Source organism: Ascaphus truei, unplaced genomic scaffold (assembly GCF_040206685.1).
Source record: "Ascaphus truei isolate aAscTru1 unplaced genomic scaffold, aAscTru1.hap1 HAP1_SCAFFOLD_1528, whole genome shotgun sequence".
Classification (NCBI taxonomy): domain Eukaryota; kingdom Metazoa; phylum Chordata; class Amphibia; order Anura; family Ascaphidae; genus Ascaphus; species Ascaphus truei.
Genome location: NW_027454416.1, coordinates 65,648 through 80,631, shown reverse-complemented (window position 1 = coordinate 80,631; position 14,984 = coordinate 65,648). Strand labels below are relative to the sequence as shown.

The 14,984-nt window shown below is 61.4% G+C and overlaps 1 protein-coding gene across 1 annotated transcript in view; it reads right to left on the bottom strand.

Moving 5' to 3' along the window:
• Positions 1–2,538: 2,538 nt before the first annotated feature.
• The window catches only part of DCAF1 (DDB1 and CUL4 associated factor 1), a gene marked incomplete at its 3' end in the record, with an annotated part of 53,670 nt that continues 41,224 nt past the window's right edge, over positions 2,539–14,984 (bottom strand). The window contains exons 14-21 of the mRNA XM_075581718.1: positions 13,712–14,960; positions 13,124–13,322; positions 9,521–9,603; positions 9,334–9,418; positions 8,589–8,822; positions 5,363–5,456; positions 2,959–3,063; positions 2,539–2,612 (exon numbers count right to left, since the gene is read on the bottom strand). Of these exons, the coding sequence (XP_075437833.1) occupies positions 2,539–2,612; positions 2,959–3,063; positions 5,363–5,456; positions 8,589–8,822; positions 9,334–9,418; positions 9,521–9,603; positions 13,124–13,322; positions 13,712–14,960 (2,123 nt within the window). The remainder of the gene's footprint in view (positions 2,613–2,958; positions 3,064–5,362; positions 5,457–8,588; positions 8,823–9,333; positions 9,419–9,520; positions 9,604–13,123; positions 13,323–13,711; positions 14,961–14,984) is intronic.

The following is a 14,984-nucleotide window of genomic DNA, read 5'->3' as shown; positions in this document are numbered from 1 at the left end:
TCACCAAGCATCAGCCGCCCGACCATCCCTACCCTAACTGAGAAACTCCACATCAAGCACCGGCCGCCCGACCATCCCTACCCTAACTGAGAAACTCCACATCAAGCACCGGCCGCCCGACCATCCCTACCCTAACTGAGAAACTCCACACCACGCATCAGCCCCCCGACCATCCCTACCCTAACTGAGAAACTCCACACCAAGCATCAGCCCCCCGACCATCCCTACCCTAACTGAGAAACTCCACACCAAGCATCAGCCCCCGACCATCCCTACCCCTAACTGAGAACTCCACACCAAGCATAAGCCGCCCGACCATCCCTACCCTAACTGAGAAACTCCACACCAAGCATAAGCCCCCCGACCATCCCTACCCTAACTGAGAAACTCCACACCAAGCATAAGCCCCCCGACCATCCCTACCCTAACTGAGAAACTCCACACCAAGCATAAGCCCCCCGACCATCCATACCCTAACTGAGAAACTCCACACCAAGCATCAGCCCCCGACCATCCCTACCCTAACTGAGAAACTCCACACCAAGCATCAGCCCACCGACCATCCTACCCTAACTGAGAAACTCCACACCAAGCATCAGCCCCCCGACCATCCCTACCCTAACTGAGAAACTCCACACCAAGCATCAGCCCCCCGACCATCCCTACCCTAACTGAGAAACTCCACACCAAGCATCAGCCCCCCGACCATCCCTACCCTAACTGAGAAACTCCACACCAAGCATCAGCCCCCCGACCATCCCTACCCCTAACTGAGAAACTCCACACCAAGCACCAGCCCCCCGACCATCCCTACCCCTAACTGAGGAACTCCACACCAAGCATCAGCCCCCCGACCATCCCTACCCTAACTGAGGAACTCCACACCAAGCATCAGCCCCCAACCATCCCTACCCTAACTGAGGAACTCCACACAAAGCATCGGCCCCCCGACCATCCCTACCCTAACTGAGAAACTCCACACCAAGCATCAGCCCCCCGACCATCCCTACCCTAACTGAGGAACTCCACACCAAGCATCAGCCCCCGACCATCCCTACCCTAACTGAGAAACTCCACACCAAGCATCAGCCCCCCGACCATCCCTACCCTAACTGAGGAACTCCACACCAAGCATCAGCCCCCCGACCATCCATACCCTAACTGAGAAACTCCACACCAAGCATCAGCCCCCCGACCATCCCTACCCTAACTGAGAAACTGCACACCAAGCATCGGCCCCCCGACCATCCCTACCCTAACTGAGAGAAACTCCACACCAAGCATCAGCCCCCTGACCATCCCTACCCTAACTGAGAAACTCCACACCAAGCATCAGCCCCCGACAATCCTACCCTAACTGAGGAACTCCACACCAAGCATCAGCCCCCCGACCATCCCTACCCTAACTGAGAAACTCCATACCAAGCATCAGCCCCCGACCATCCCTACCCTAACTGAGGAACTCCACACCAAGCATCAGCCCCCGACCATCCCTACCCTAACTGAGAAACTCCACATCAAGCATCAGCCCCCGACCATCCCTACCCTAACTGAGGAACTCCACACCAAGCATCAGCCCCCGACCATCCCTACCCTAACTGAGAAACTCCACACCAAGCATCAGCCCCCGACCATACCTACCCTAACTGAGACACTCCACACCAAGCACCAGCCCCCCGACCATCCCTACCCTAACTGAGAAACTCCACACCAAGCATCAGCCCCCGACCATCCCTACCCTAACTGAGAAACTCTCACAAGCACCAGCCCCCCGACCATCCCTACCCTAACTGAGAAACTCCATACCAAGCATCGGCCCCCCGACCATCCCTACCCTAACTGAGGAACTCCACACCAAGCATCAGCCCCCCGACCATCCCTACCCTAACTGAGGAACTCCACACCAAGCATCAGCCCCCCGACCATCCCTACCCTAACTGAGAAACTCCACACCAAGCATCAGCCCCCGACCATCCCTACCCTAACTGAGAAACTCCACACCAAGCATCAGCCCCCGACCATCCCTACCCTAACTGAGAAACTCCACACCAAGCATCAGCCCCCCGACCATCCCTACCCTAACTGAGGAACTCCACACCAAGCATCAGCCCCCGACCATCCCTACCCTAACTGAGGAACTCCACACCAAGCATCAGCCCCCCGACTATCCCTACCCTAACTGAGAAACTCCACACCAAGCATCAGCCCCCGACCATCCCTACCCTAACTGAGAAACTCCACACCAAGCATCAGCCCCCGACCATCCCTACCCTAACTGAGAAACTCCACACCAAGCATCAGCCCCCCGACCATCCCTACCCTAACTGAGAAACTCCACACCAAGCATCGGCCCCCCGCCCATCCCTACCCTAACTGAGAAACTCCACACCAAGCATCAGCCCCCGACCATCCCTACCCTAACTGAGAAACTCCACACCAAGCATCAGCCGTGCCGCCCCCCCCCCCCTTCCCTCCCCAGGGCTCTCTCCCAACTCACCACCCTCCTTGCTTAGGACACTAACCCCTCCCCCCCCTCACCTCAATCACAGCCAGGTAACAGTCTTTGGTGTCTGTGCACAGGTCAAAAATATTTCGCTTCACATCGATGGTCGCTGAGGAAGGAGACAGGACGGAGTCATTGACTGGCGAGCCGAACACAAACAGACAGAGACGCCCCAAACAACATTCGAATTAGACTGTAAGCTCCTCAGAGCAGGGACTCCTCTTCCTTAATGTTACTCTTATGTCTGAAGCAGTTATTCCCATGATCTGTTATTTATATTATCTGTTAATTATACGATTACCACGTGTATTACTACTGTGAAGCGCTATGTACATTAATGGCGCTATATAAATAAAGACATACAATACAACACACACACACACACACACACACACACACAAAGGCGCCCCCCCCCGGCACCCCTCTCCCCGCCCCGCAGGGTCCCACTAACTCACCAATTGGTTTGTAATCTGTGGCATTAAACGTCCGGAAGGAGGAACCAAATGGGCTCTTCATCCTTTCCTCCAGGAGATCATCCTCATCATCAGCCTGAAGCATGGCTGGGAGGGAGAAGAAAGAGGTGAGAGCAGGTGATCGGGGGAAGAGCAAGGTGAGGGGGAAGGGCGGGGGAAAAGCAAGGTGAGGGGGAGGGCTGGGAAGAGCAAGGTGAGGGGGGAGGGCTGGGAAGAGCAAGGTGAGGGGGGAGGGCTGGGGAAGAGCAAGGTGAGGGGAGGGCTGGGAAGAGCAAGGTGAGGGGGGAGGGCTGGGGAAGAGCAAGGTGAGGGGGGAGGCTGGGGAAGAGCAAGTTGAGGGGGAGGGCTGGGGAAGAGCATGGTGAGGGGAAGAGCATGGTGAGGGAGAGGGTGGGGAAAGAGGGAGGTGAGGGAGAGGGTGGGGAAAGAGGGAGGTGAGAGGGGGGTGAGAGGGGAGGGCAAGGTGAGAGGGGAGGGCGGGGAAAGAGCGAGGTGAGGGGAGGGCGGGGAAAGAGCGAGGTGAGGGGAGGGCGGGGAAAGAGCGAGGTGAGAGGGGAGGGCGGGGAAAGAGCGAGGTGAGAGGGAGGGCGGGGAAAGAGCGAGGTGAGAGGGGAGGGCGGGGAAAGAGCGAGGTGAGAGGGGAGGGCGGGGAAAGAGCGAGGTGAGAGGGGGGGGCGGGGAAAGAGCGAGGTGAGAGGGGAGGGCGGGGAAAGAGCGAGGTGAGAGGGGAGGGCGGGGAAGAGCGAGGTGAGAGGGGAGGGCGGGGAAAGAGCGAGGTGAGAGGGGAGGGCGGGGAAAGAGCGAGGTGAGAGGGGAGGGCGGGGAAAGAGCGAGGTGAGAGGGGAGGGCGGGGAAAGAGAGAGGTGAGAGGGGAGGGCGGGGAAAGAGCGAGGTGAGAGGGGAGGGCGGGGAAAGAGCGAGGTGAGAGGGAGGGCGGGGAAAGAGCGAGGTGAGAGGGGAGGGCGGGGAAAGAGCGAGGTGAGAGGGGAGGGCGGGGAAAGAGCGAGGTGAGAGGGGAGGGCGGGGAAAGAGCGAGGTGAGAGGGGAGGGCGGGGAAAGAGCGAGGTGAGAGGGGAGGGCGGGGAAAGAGCGAGGTGAGAGGGGAGGGCGGGAAAGAGCGAGGTGAGAGGGGAGGGCGGGGAAAGAGCGAGGTGAGAGGGGAGGGCGGGGAAAGAGCGAGGTGAGAGGGGAGGGCGGGGAAAGAGCGAGGTGAGAGGGGAGGGCGGGGAAAGAGCGAGGTGAGAGGGGAGGGCGGGGAAAGAGCGAGGTGAGAGGGGAGGGCGGGGAAAGAGCGAGGTGAGAGGGGAGGGCGGGGAAGAGCGAGGTGAGAGGGGAGGGCGGGGAAAGAGCGAGGTGAGAGGGGAGGGCGGGGAAAGAGCGAGGTGAGAGGGGAGGCGGGGAAAGAGCGAGGTGAGAGGGGAGGGCGGGGAAAGAGCGAGGTGAGAGGGGAGGGCGGGGAAAGAGCGAGGTGAGAGGGGAGGGCGGGGAAAGAGCGAGGTGAGAGGGGAGGGCGGGGAAAGAGCGAGGTGAGAGGGGAGGGCGGGGAAAGAGCGAGGGGAGAGGGGTGAGAGGGGAGAGGGGTGAGAGGGGAGAGGGGTGAGAGGGGTGAGAGGGGAGGGCGGGGGAGAGGGGTGAGAGGGGAGGGCGGGGGGAGAGGGGTGAGAGGGGTGAGAGGGGTGAGGGGAGGGCGGGGTGAGAGGGGTGAGGGGAGGGCGGGGGGAGAGGGGTGAGAGGGGAGGGCGGGGGGAGAGGGGTGAGAGGGGTGAGAGGGGTGAGAGGGGTGAGGGGAGGGCGGGGGAGAGGGGTGAGGGGAGGGCGGGGGGAGAGGGGTGAGAGGGGAGGGCGGGGTGAGAGGGGAGGGGCGGGGTGAGAGGGGAGGGCGGGGTGAGAGGGGAGGGCGGGGAAAGAGCGAGGGAGAGGGGAGAGGGGAGAGGGGAGAGGGAGGGCGGGGAGAGGGGAGGGCGGGGAGAGGGGAGGGCGGGGAGAGGGGGAGGGCGGGGAGAGGGGAGGCGGGGAGGGCGGGGAGAGGGGAGGGCGGGGAGAGGGGAGGGCGGGGAAAGAGCGAGGTGAGAGGGGAGAGCGGGGGAAAGAGGAGCAAGGTGAAGGGGGGAGGGCGGGTGAAGGGGGGAGGGCGGGTGAAGGGGGGAGGGCGGGTGAAGGGCGGGTGAAGGGGGGTGGGCGGGTGAAGGGGGGTGGGCGGGTGAAGGGGGGAGGGCGGGTGAAGGGGGGAGGGCGGGTGAAGGGCGGGTGAAGGGGGGAGGGCGGGGGAAGAGGAGCGAGGTGAGGAGGGCAGAGGGAAGAGGGTGGTATGCAGACAGAGCGGAGCTGTGGGGTAAGATTGTACAAGCACACGATATCTCAAACACACGTGTGCAGCAACTCATACCTCCATACATGACGGTTCCTGTATTGTTGAACACGACGCGGCACTGATCCAGGGCTGGCACGGTGTGCAGGAGGTGAAAAGTACGCAGGTCCCACTGAGGCAACATTAAGGAAAAACCAGGGCACCTCCAGGTGTTACCTAATCACATACACTGATCTCCTCACCCCCAGGTGTTACCTAATCACATACACTGATCCCCTCACCCCCAGGTGTTACCCATCACATACACTGATCCCCTCACCCCCATATGTTACCCATCACATTCACCGACTCCCCACTCATCCCCATGTGTTACCCATCACATACACTGATCTCCTCACCCCCAGGTGTTACCCATCACATACACTGATCCCCCTCACCCCCATGTGTTACCCATCACATTCACCGACTCCCCACTCATCCCCATGTGTTACCCATCACATACACTGATCTCCTCACCCCCAGGTGTTACCTAATCACATACACTGATCCCCTCACCCCCAGGTGTTACCCATCACATACACTGATCTCCTCACCCCCAGGTGTTACCTAATCACATACACTGATCTCCTCACCCCCAGGTGTTACCCATCATATACACTGATCTCCTCACCCCCATGTGTAACCCATCACATACTCTGATCTCCTCACCCCCAGGTGTTACCCATCACATACACTGATCTCCTCACCCCCAGATGTTACCCATCACATACACTGATCTCCTCACCCCCAGGTGTTACCCATCACATACACTGATCTCCTCACCCCCAGGTGTTACCCATCACATACACTGATCCCCTCACCCCCAGGTGTTACCTAATCTACACTGATCCCCTCACCCCCAGGTGTTACCCATCACATACACTGATCCCCTCACCCCCATGTGTTACCTAATCACATACACTGATCCCCTCACCCCCAGGTGTTACCCATCACATACACTGATCCCCTCACCCCCATGTGTTACCCATCACATACACTGTTCCCCTCACCCCCAGGTGTTACCCATCACATACACAGATCCCCCTCACCCCCAGGTGTTACCTAATCACATACACTGATCCCCTCACCCCCAGGTGTTACCTAATCACATACACTGATCCCCTCACCCCCCCATCACCCCCAGGTGTTACCTAATCACATACACTGATCCCCTCACCCCCAGGTGTTACCCATCACATACACTGATCCCCTCACCCCCAGGTGTTACCTAATCACATACACTGATCCCCTCACCCCAGGTGTTACCTAATCACATACACTGATCCCTCACCCCCAGGTGTTACCTAATCACATACACTGATCCCCTCACCCCAGGTGTTACCCATCACATACACTGATCCCCTCACCCCCATGTGTTACCTATCACATACACTGATCCCCTCACCCCCATGTGTTACCCATCACATACTCTGATCCCCACTCACCCCCATGTGTTACCCATCACATACACTGATCTCCTCACCCCCATGTGTTACCCATCACATACACTGGTCTCCTCACCCCCAGGTGTTACCCATCACATTCACCGACTCCCCACTCACCCCCATGTGTTACCAATCAAATACACTGATCCCCACTCACCCCCATGTGTTACCCATCACATACACTGATCCCCACTCACCCCCATGTGTTACCCATCACATACACTGATCCCCACTCACCCCCAGGTGTTACTCATCACATACACTGATCTCCTCACCCCCAGGTGTTACCTAATCACATACACTGATCTCCTCACCCCCAGGTGTTACACATCACATACACTGATCTCCTCACCCCCATGTGTTACCCATCACATTCACCGACTCCCCACTCATCCCCATGTGTTACCCATCACATACACCGATCCCCTCAACCCCAGGTGTTACCTAATCACATACACTGATCTCCTCACCCCCAGGTGTTACCCATCACATACACCGATCCCCTCACCCCCAGGTGTTACCTAATCACATACACTGATCTCCTCACCCCCAGGTGTTACCCATCACATACACTGATCCCCTCACCCCCAGGTGTTACCTAATCACATACTCTGATCCCCTCACCCCCATGTGTTACCCATCACATACACTGATCTCCTCACCCCCAGGTGTTACTCATCACATACACTGATCTCCTCACCCCCAGGTGTTACCTAATCACATACACTGATCTCCTCACCCCCAGGTGTTACACATCACATACACTGATCTCCTCACCCCCATGTGTTACCCATCACATTCACCGACTCCCCACTCATCCCCATGTGTTACCCATCACATACACCGATCCCCTCAACCCCAGGTGTTACCTAATCACATACACTGATCTCCTCACCCCCAGGTGTTACCCATCACATACACCGATCCCCTCACCCCCAGGTGTTACCCATCACATACACTGATCCCCTCACCCCCAGATGTTACCCATCACATACACTGATCCCCTCACCCCCAGGTGTTACCCATCACATACACTGATCTCCTCACCCCCATGTGTTACCCATCACATACACTGATCTCCTCACCCCCAGGTGTTACCCATCACATACACTGATCTCCTCACCCCCAGGTGTTACCCATCACATACACTGATCCCCTCACCCCCAGGTGTTACCCATCACATACACTGATCTCCTCACCCCCATGTGTTACCCATCACATACACCGACCCCCACCTCCTGAGTGCAATATACACACATTCATGTGCCCCTGCCTCCCTAGGAGGGACAACACCTAGCGAATTTGGAGCAAAATTGCTGCAAGTTGCATAATTTTCGTGTCTTCGTCTATGTCGAGGTCTATGCCCGCGAGCATCAGTTTGCATGTCAGACAGTGAGTACGAGGCGAGACAAGCCGCGCCCCACGGCGCGCAGAACAAGCCGCGCCCCACGGCGCGCAGAACAAGCCGCGCCCCACAGCGCACAGAACAAGCCGCGCCCCACAGCGCGCAGAACAAGCCGCGCCCCACAGCGCGCAGAACAAGCCGCGCCCCACAGCGCGCAGAACAAGCAGCGCCCCACAGCGCGCAGAACCAGCCGCGCCCCACGGCGCGCAGAACAAGCCGCGCCCCACAGCGCACAGAACAAGCCGCGCCCCACAGCGCGCAGAAGTGCCAGATTCGGAGTATTTCTTAGTTGCATTTGCATCACGCGTTATATTTTCCGCAGCAGAAAACGTTGCAAAGCGTCACACCCGCCATCTTTCTGCCCGGTCTGATACCTCCCCCTGATTTCTATAACCCCGCACCCCCTTCAGGATACGATCTCGGTGTTGACGATGACCTCCAGCCCGTTGGGGTGGAAGACGCCGCTGATGTTCATGTTGAACTTGTCGAACTTGTGAATGGCCTGAGCAGAGCGCACGTCCCACAGGACACCGTCGTTCAGCACCAGGTCGTCCGTGGGGTTGAAGGTGGCGCAGTTGCGCTTGTAATTATTGGCCAGGTCAGAGTTGTACAAGGTCAGCAGCTTCTGCCCAGTCTGTATGTCGTAAATCTGCAGGAGAAAAATGCTGAGCAGTCAAGAGCTGGGACACTACGCTCCCCCCCCCCCCCACCCCCGGGGACCCCCCACTCAGCCTCCCCATATAAAACTCTAATCCTCAAGACCCCCACCCCCACCAAACAGGTCAGGTTTTAAGGATAGCCCAGCTTCGGCGAAGTCCGTTGTGCTGAAGCAGGGAGTGATTAAGCCACCTGTGCTGAAGCAGGGAGTGATTGAGCCACCTGTGCTGAAGCAGGGAGTGATTGAGCCACCTGTGCTGAAGCAGGGAGTGATTGAGCCACCTGTGCTGAAGCAGGGAGTGATTGAGCCACCTGTGCTGAAGCAGGGAGTGATTGAGCCACCTGTGCTGAAGCAGGGAGTGATTGAGCCACCTGTACATTGTAACCCTGGTAACGTGTTGGCCGAGCACACAGCACCCAGGGGGTATTGTGGAATGAAGGTGGGACGCTTTGCGGGTACCCCGGCAGCCCCCGTGGTAGTGGGCGCAACGCTCCGTACTCACATGAGCCACGTCCTCCTTTGTGCCGATGACCCGGTCCTGTGAGTGTTTGCTGAACTCCACGTAATGATCCTCTGTGAACGAATGTCTGGGGATGGGAGAAAGGCAGTGAGGCAGGGGGCACCCGGAGAATGCCGACCTCTGAAGTGGGAGCGCCTTCAATTCCACCCACCCCCCACCTCACACTCACTTCATGTCAAAGACCGACTTCATACCCCACAGAGCGGAAAGCGGCTGGCTCCACGTGGCCGCAGTGAGGAGGAGGGACCCGTCCTGTGAGGACCAGAGAGGGGAGGGAATGTGTGAGGGAGCGAGGAGACAGGGCGCGAACGTGCGAGGGGGGGGCGAGAGAAAGCCAGAGGCGTGGGAGGGGCGAGAGAAAGCCAGAGGCGGGGGGGCGAGAAAAAGCCAGAGGCGGGGGGGCGAGAGAAAGCCAGAGGCGGGGGGGCGAGAAAAAGCCATAGGCGGGGGGGGCGAGAGAAAGCCAGAGGCGGGGGGGGGCGAGAGAAAGCCAGAGGAGGGGGGGGCGAGAGAAAGCCAGAGGCGGGGGGGGGGGGGCGAGAGAAAGCCAGAGGCGGGGGGGGGGGGGGGGCGAGAGAAAGCCAGAGGCGGGGGGGCGAGAGAAAGCCAGAGGCGGGGGGGGCGAGAGAAAGCCAGAGGCGGGGGGGGCGAGAGAAAGCCAGAGGCGGGGGGGCGAGAAAAAGCCAGAGGAGGGGGGGGCGAGAGAAAGCCAGAGGCGGGGGGGGGGGGGGGCGAGAGAAAGCCAGAGGCGGAGGGGGGGGGGCGAGAGAAAGCCAGAGGCAGGGGGCGAGAGAAAGCCAGAGGCGGGGGGGGGGGGGGGGGCGAGAGAAAGCCAGAGGCGGGGGGGGGCGAGAGAAAGCCAGAGGCGGGGGGGGGGGGGGGGGCGAGAGAAAGCCAGAGGCGGGGGGGGGGGGGGGGCCAGAGAAAGCCAGAGGCGGGGGGGGGCGAGAGAAAGCCAGAGGCGGGGGGGGGGGGGCGAGAGAAAGCCAGAGGCGGGGGGGGGGGGGGGGCGAGAGAAAGCCAGAGGCGGGGGGGGGGGCGAGAGAAAGCCAGAGCCGGGGGGGGCGAGAGAAAGCCAGAGGAGGGGGGGGCGAGAGAAAGCCAGAGGCGGGGGGGGGGGGGCGAGAGAAAGCCAGAGGCAGGGGGGCGAGAGAAAGCCAGAGGAGGGGGGGCGAGAGAAAGCCAGAGGCGGGGGGGGGGGGGCGAGAGAAAGCCAGAGGCAGGGGGGCGAGAGAAAGCCAGAGGAGGGGGGGCGAGAGAAAGCCAGAGGCAGGGGGGGGCGAGAGAAAGCCAGAGGCGGGGGGGCGAGAGAAAGCCAGAGGCGGGGGGGGCGAGAGAAAGCCAGAGGAGGGGGGGCGAGAGAAAGCCAGAGGCGGGGGGGGGGGGCGAGAGAAAGCCAGAGGCAGGGGGGCGAGAGAAAGCCAGAGGAGGGGGGGCGAGAGAAAGCCAGAGGAGGGGGGGCGAGAGAAAGCCAGAGGAGGGGGGGGGGCGAGAGAAAGCCAGAGGCGGGGGGGCGAGAGAAAGCCAGAGGAGGGGGGGGCGAGAGAAAGCCAGAGGCGGGGGGGCGAGAGAAAGCCAGAGGAGGGGGGCGAGAGAAAGCCAGAGGAGGGGGGGCGAGAGAAAGCCAGAGATGGGGGGCGAGAGAAAGCCAGAGATGGGGGGGCGAGAGAAAGCCAGAGGAGGGGGGGCGAGAGAAAGCCAGAGGAGGGGGGGCGAGAGAAAGCCAGAGGAGGGGGGGCGAGAGAAAGCCAGAGGAGTGGGGGCGAGAGAAAGCCAGAGGAGTGGGGGGCGAGAGAAAGCCAGAGGAGGGGGGGGCGAGAGAAAGCCAGAGGAGGGGGGGGCGAGAGAAAGCCAGAGGAGGGGGGGGCGAGAGAAAGCCAGAGGAGGGGGGGCGAGAGAAAGCCAGAGGAGGGGGGGCGAGAGAAAGCCAGAGGAGGGGGGGCGAGAGAAAGCCAGAGGAGGGGGGGCGAGAGAAAGCCAGAGGAGGGGGGGGCGAGAGAAAGCCAGAGGAGGGGGGGGCGAGAGAAAGCCAGAGGCGGGGGGGGCGAGAGAAAGCCAGAGGAGGGGGGGCGAGAGAAAGCCAGAGGAGGGGGGGCGAGAGAAAGCCAGAGGCAGGGGGGGCGAGAGAAAGCCAGAGGCAGGGGGGGCGAGAGAAAGCCAGAGGAGGGGGGGCGAGAGAAAGCCAGAGGAGGGGGGGCGAGAGAAAGCCAGAGGAGGGGGGGCGAGAGAAAGCCAGAGGAGGGGGGGCGAGAGAAAGCCAGAGGAGGGGGGGCGAGAGAAAGCCAGAGGAGGGGGGGCGAGAGAAAGCCAGAGGAGGGGGGGCGAGAGAAAGCCAGAGGAGGGGGGGCGAGAGAAAGCCAGAGGAGGGGGGGCGAGAGAAAGCCAGAGGAGGGGGGGCGAGAGAAAGCCAGAGGAGGGGGGGCGAGAGAAAGCCAGAGGAGGGGGGGCGAGAGAAAGCCAGAGGAGGGGGGGCGAGAGAAAGCCAGAGGAGGGGGGGCGAGAGAAAGCCAGAGGAGGGGGGGCGAGAGAAAGCCAGAGGAGGGGGGGCGAGAGAAAGCCAGAGGAGGGGGGGCGAGAGAAAGCCAGAGGAGGGGGGGCGAGAGAAAGCCAGAGGAGGGGGGGCGAGAGAAAGCCAGAGGAGGGGGGGCGAGAGAAAGCCAGAGATGGGGGGGGCGAGAGAAAGCCAGAGATGGGGGGGGCGAGAGAAAGCCAGAGATGGGGGGGGCGAGAGAAAGCCAGAGGAGGGGGGGCGAGAGAAAGCCAGAGGAGGGGGGGCGAGAGAAAGCCAGAGGAGGGGGGGCGAGAGAAAGCCAGAGGAGGGGGGGCGAGAGAAAGCCAGAGGAGGGGGGGCGAGAGAAAGCCAGAGGAGGGGGGGCGAGAGAAAGCCAGAGGAGGGGGGGCGAGAGAAAGCCAGAGGAGGGGGGGCGAGAGAAAGCCAGAGGAGGGAGGGCGAGAGAAAGCCAGAGGAGGGGGGGCGAGAGAAAACCAGAGGAGGGGGGGCGAGAGAAAGCCAGAGGAGGGGGGGCGAGAGAAAGCCAGAGGAGGGGGGGCGAGAGAAAGCCAAAGAGCACTAGTGCTGGGAGATGGAGAAGGTGAGGGGGTTATGAGAGCGCTGGAGAGAATGAAGAAAGCGCATAAGATGGAGAGGAAAGTGTTGGAGAGAAGTGCACAGGGGTATAAGGGTAGCGATGGCGGGCACAGCTAAGGGGCAGAGAAGTGCACAGGGGTATACATAAGGATAGCGCTGGCGTGCACAGCTCGGGGCAGAAGTGCACAGGGGTATACATAAGGGTAGCACAGCTCGGGGCAGAGAAGTGCACAGGGGTATACATAAGGGTAGCGATGGCGTGCACAGCTCGGGGCAGAGAAGTGCACAGGGGTATACATAAGGGTAGCGATGGCGGGCACAGCTCAGGGCAGAAGTGCACAGGGGTATACATAAGGGTAGCGATGGCGGGCACAGCTCAGGGCAGAAGTGCACAGGGGTATACATAAGGGTAGCGCTGGCGGGCACAGCTCAGGGCAGAAGTGCACAGGGGTATACATAAGGGTAGCGCTGGCGGGCACAGCTCGGGGCAGAAGTGCACAGGGGTATACATAAGGGTAGCGCTGGCGGGCACAGCTCGGGGCAGAAGTGCACAGGGGTATACATAAGGGTAGCGCTGGCGGGCACAGCTCGGGGCAGAGACGTGCACAGGGGTATACATAAGGGTAGCGCTGGCGGGCACAGCTCGGGGCAGAGACGTGCACAGGTATAAGGGGTGCAGCTTACCCGGGAGGGCTCGAGGTGCGTTATGGCCGAGTTGTGGCAGTTATAACTGGCCTCCTCCTGCCCACTGAACACGTTGTACAGCTTGAGCTGCCCAGTGCAGGTGCCCAGCATGAGGAAGCGCTCGCGGGCAGAGAACGCGCAGCATGTGAAGCCACTTTCATCTTCATTCGCCTCGCGGAACACCGAGATCGGACGGAACCTGCCGGAGGGGAGGACGTTACACCCCCGCAGAGCGTCTCTTCCATCCCCGGCAGAGCCTCTCTCTGCCACCCCCTCCTCCTCCTGCAGTGTCCCCCCCTCCAACCTCAGAGCGTCTCACCCCACCACCAGAGCGTCTCACCCCCGTAGCGTGGGACTGGCCCAGTACACATCAGTGTTTCTAGCAGGAAGTCGGACCTTAGAAATCCCGCAATAGTCTTTGTGGGGGGGGGGGGGGGGGGATAGAGCTAAAGTAATTAACTTACTAAAACCCCTTGAGCACTTTTACCACACGTTTTGCCGCTCTGGCACTCAAGGAGTTAAAGTGTAATTAATCATTTTTAATTAGTTGGGCAACAGCTATAACACCCCCCCCCCCGTCCCTTTTACCTGCTAAAGATGAGGTGCCGGTCAAAGCAGCCCCCGTCCACCCCTCCGTATTTGGGAAAGGCGGCACGGCGGGTGAGGCGGGACGTGCAGTTTGTGGGCGCCTGCCTGCGCTGCTTTGGTTCGGGACACTGATGGGGGGTGAAGAGAGAGAAGGGAGGACAGATGGCCACGGGGTTCTTGCAGCGGGCATGCTGCTCCCGCAGGTACTCTGTCATGATGCTGTCCAAAGTGGGGGGGGAGGGGAGGTGCCGCTCCAGCTGCTTCTTGAAGGCCGGGCTCTGGCTGTAAGCGCCGTGGTCAGACTTCTGCCGCAGGACGCGCGCTCGCTTCCCGTTGCAGGGCGACTGCCGCTCCCGCACAAAGCTTATGCGCCCAATCAGCGGGGAGCCCACAGGCACCTGGGCGGTCGTGGCCAGGGGAGGGGGCAGCTGGGGCCTGGCGGAGGGGTGCGGGCACGACACGGCACCGGAGAGACGGGCAGGAAGGCGCGGCGTACGGGGCAGCGCGACTGGTGAGGCGGCGGCGGGCGGCTGAGCGGCAGCGACTGGCAGGAAGGAGGAGTGCAAGGCAGCGGTCATGGGCAGGTCCGCCTCGCGGGTCAGCGCCGTCGCCGTCTCCTGCAGGCCCTTGGACACCAGGTGGTTGCGAATGAGCAGCAGCAGCTCCTTCTCTGGGAAGGCGATGCGGGACTGGGCAACCACGTCCGCCTTCTGCAGCCGCGCCAGCGACACGTCGCTGCCCATCAGCAGCGGCTTCCCGGACACGCGCTCGATCAGCTCCGCCGCAAACTTGCAGAAGCGCACGTGCTCGCTGCGCTTGTCCTGCAGAAGCGGCTCCTTCATCAGCTGCTGGATCTGGCTGCTGCTGAACAGCGGCAACTTGCCGATGATCTGCCGCACTGCGCCGCTCCGGCTCAGGCCCACCAGCGCCTTGCAGGCCAGCGCCCGGATCTGGTCAGCATCCGTGATGGGCATCTTCACAGACAGCAGAGACAGCAGCACCTTGATGCCGTTATTGGACTGCACCACGTTCCACATCTTGGCCAGGGTGGGCTCCCCGCTGCGCCCGTGGGGGTGAGGGCTGCCGGACGCCCTGCGCCGGGGGGTCCCCGAGACGTACTTGCCGATGCTGGGGACGCGAGTTTCGGGGGCGCACACGCAGTTGATGATGATCTGTAGGGCCGACTTCTGGATCTCGGCGTCGTGGGTGAAAAACTCGCCCTCTGCCACGCCAAGAACGATGCTCATCCCTAAAGGCGAGGAGAGGTGGTGCG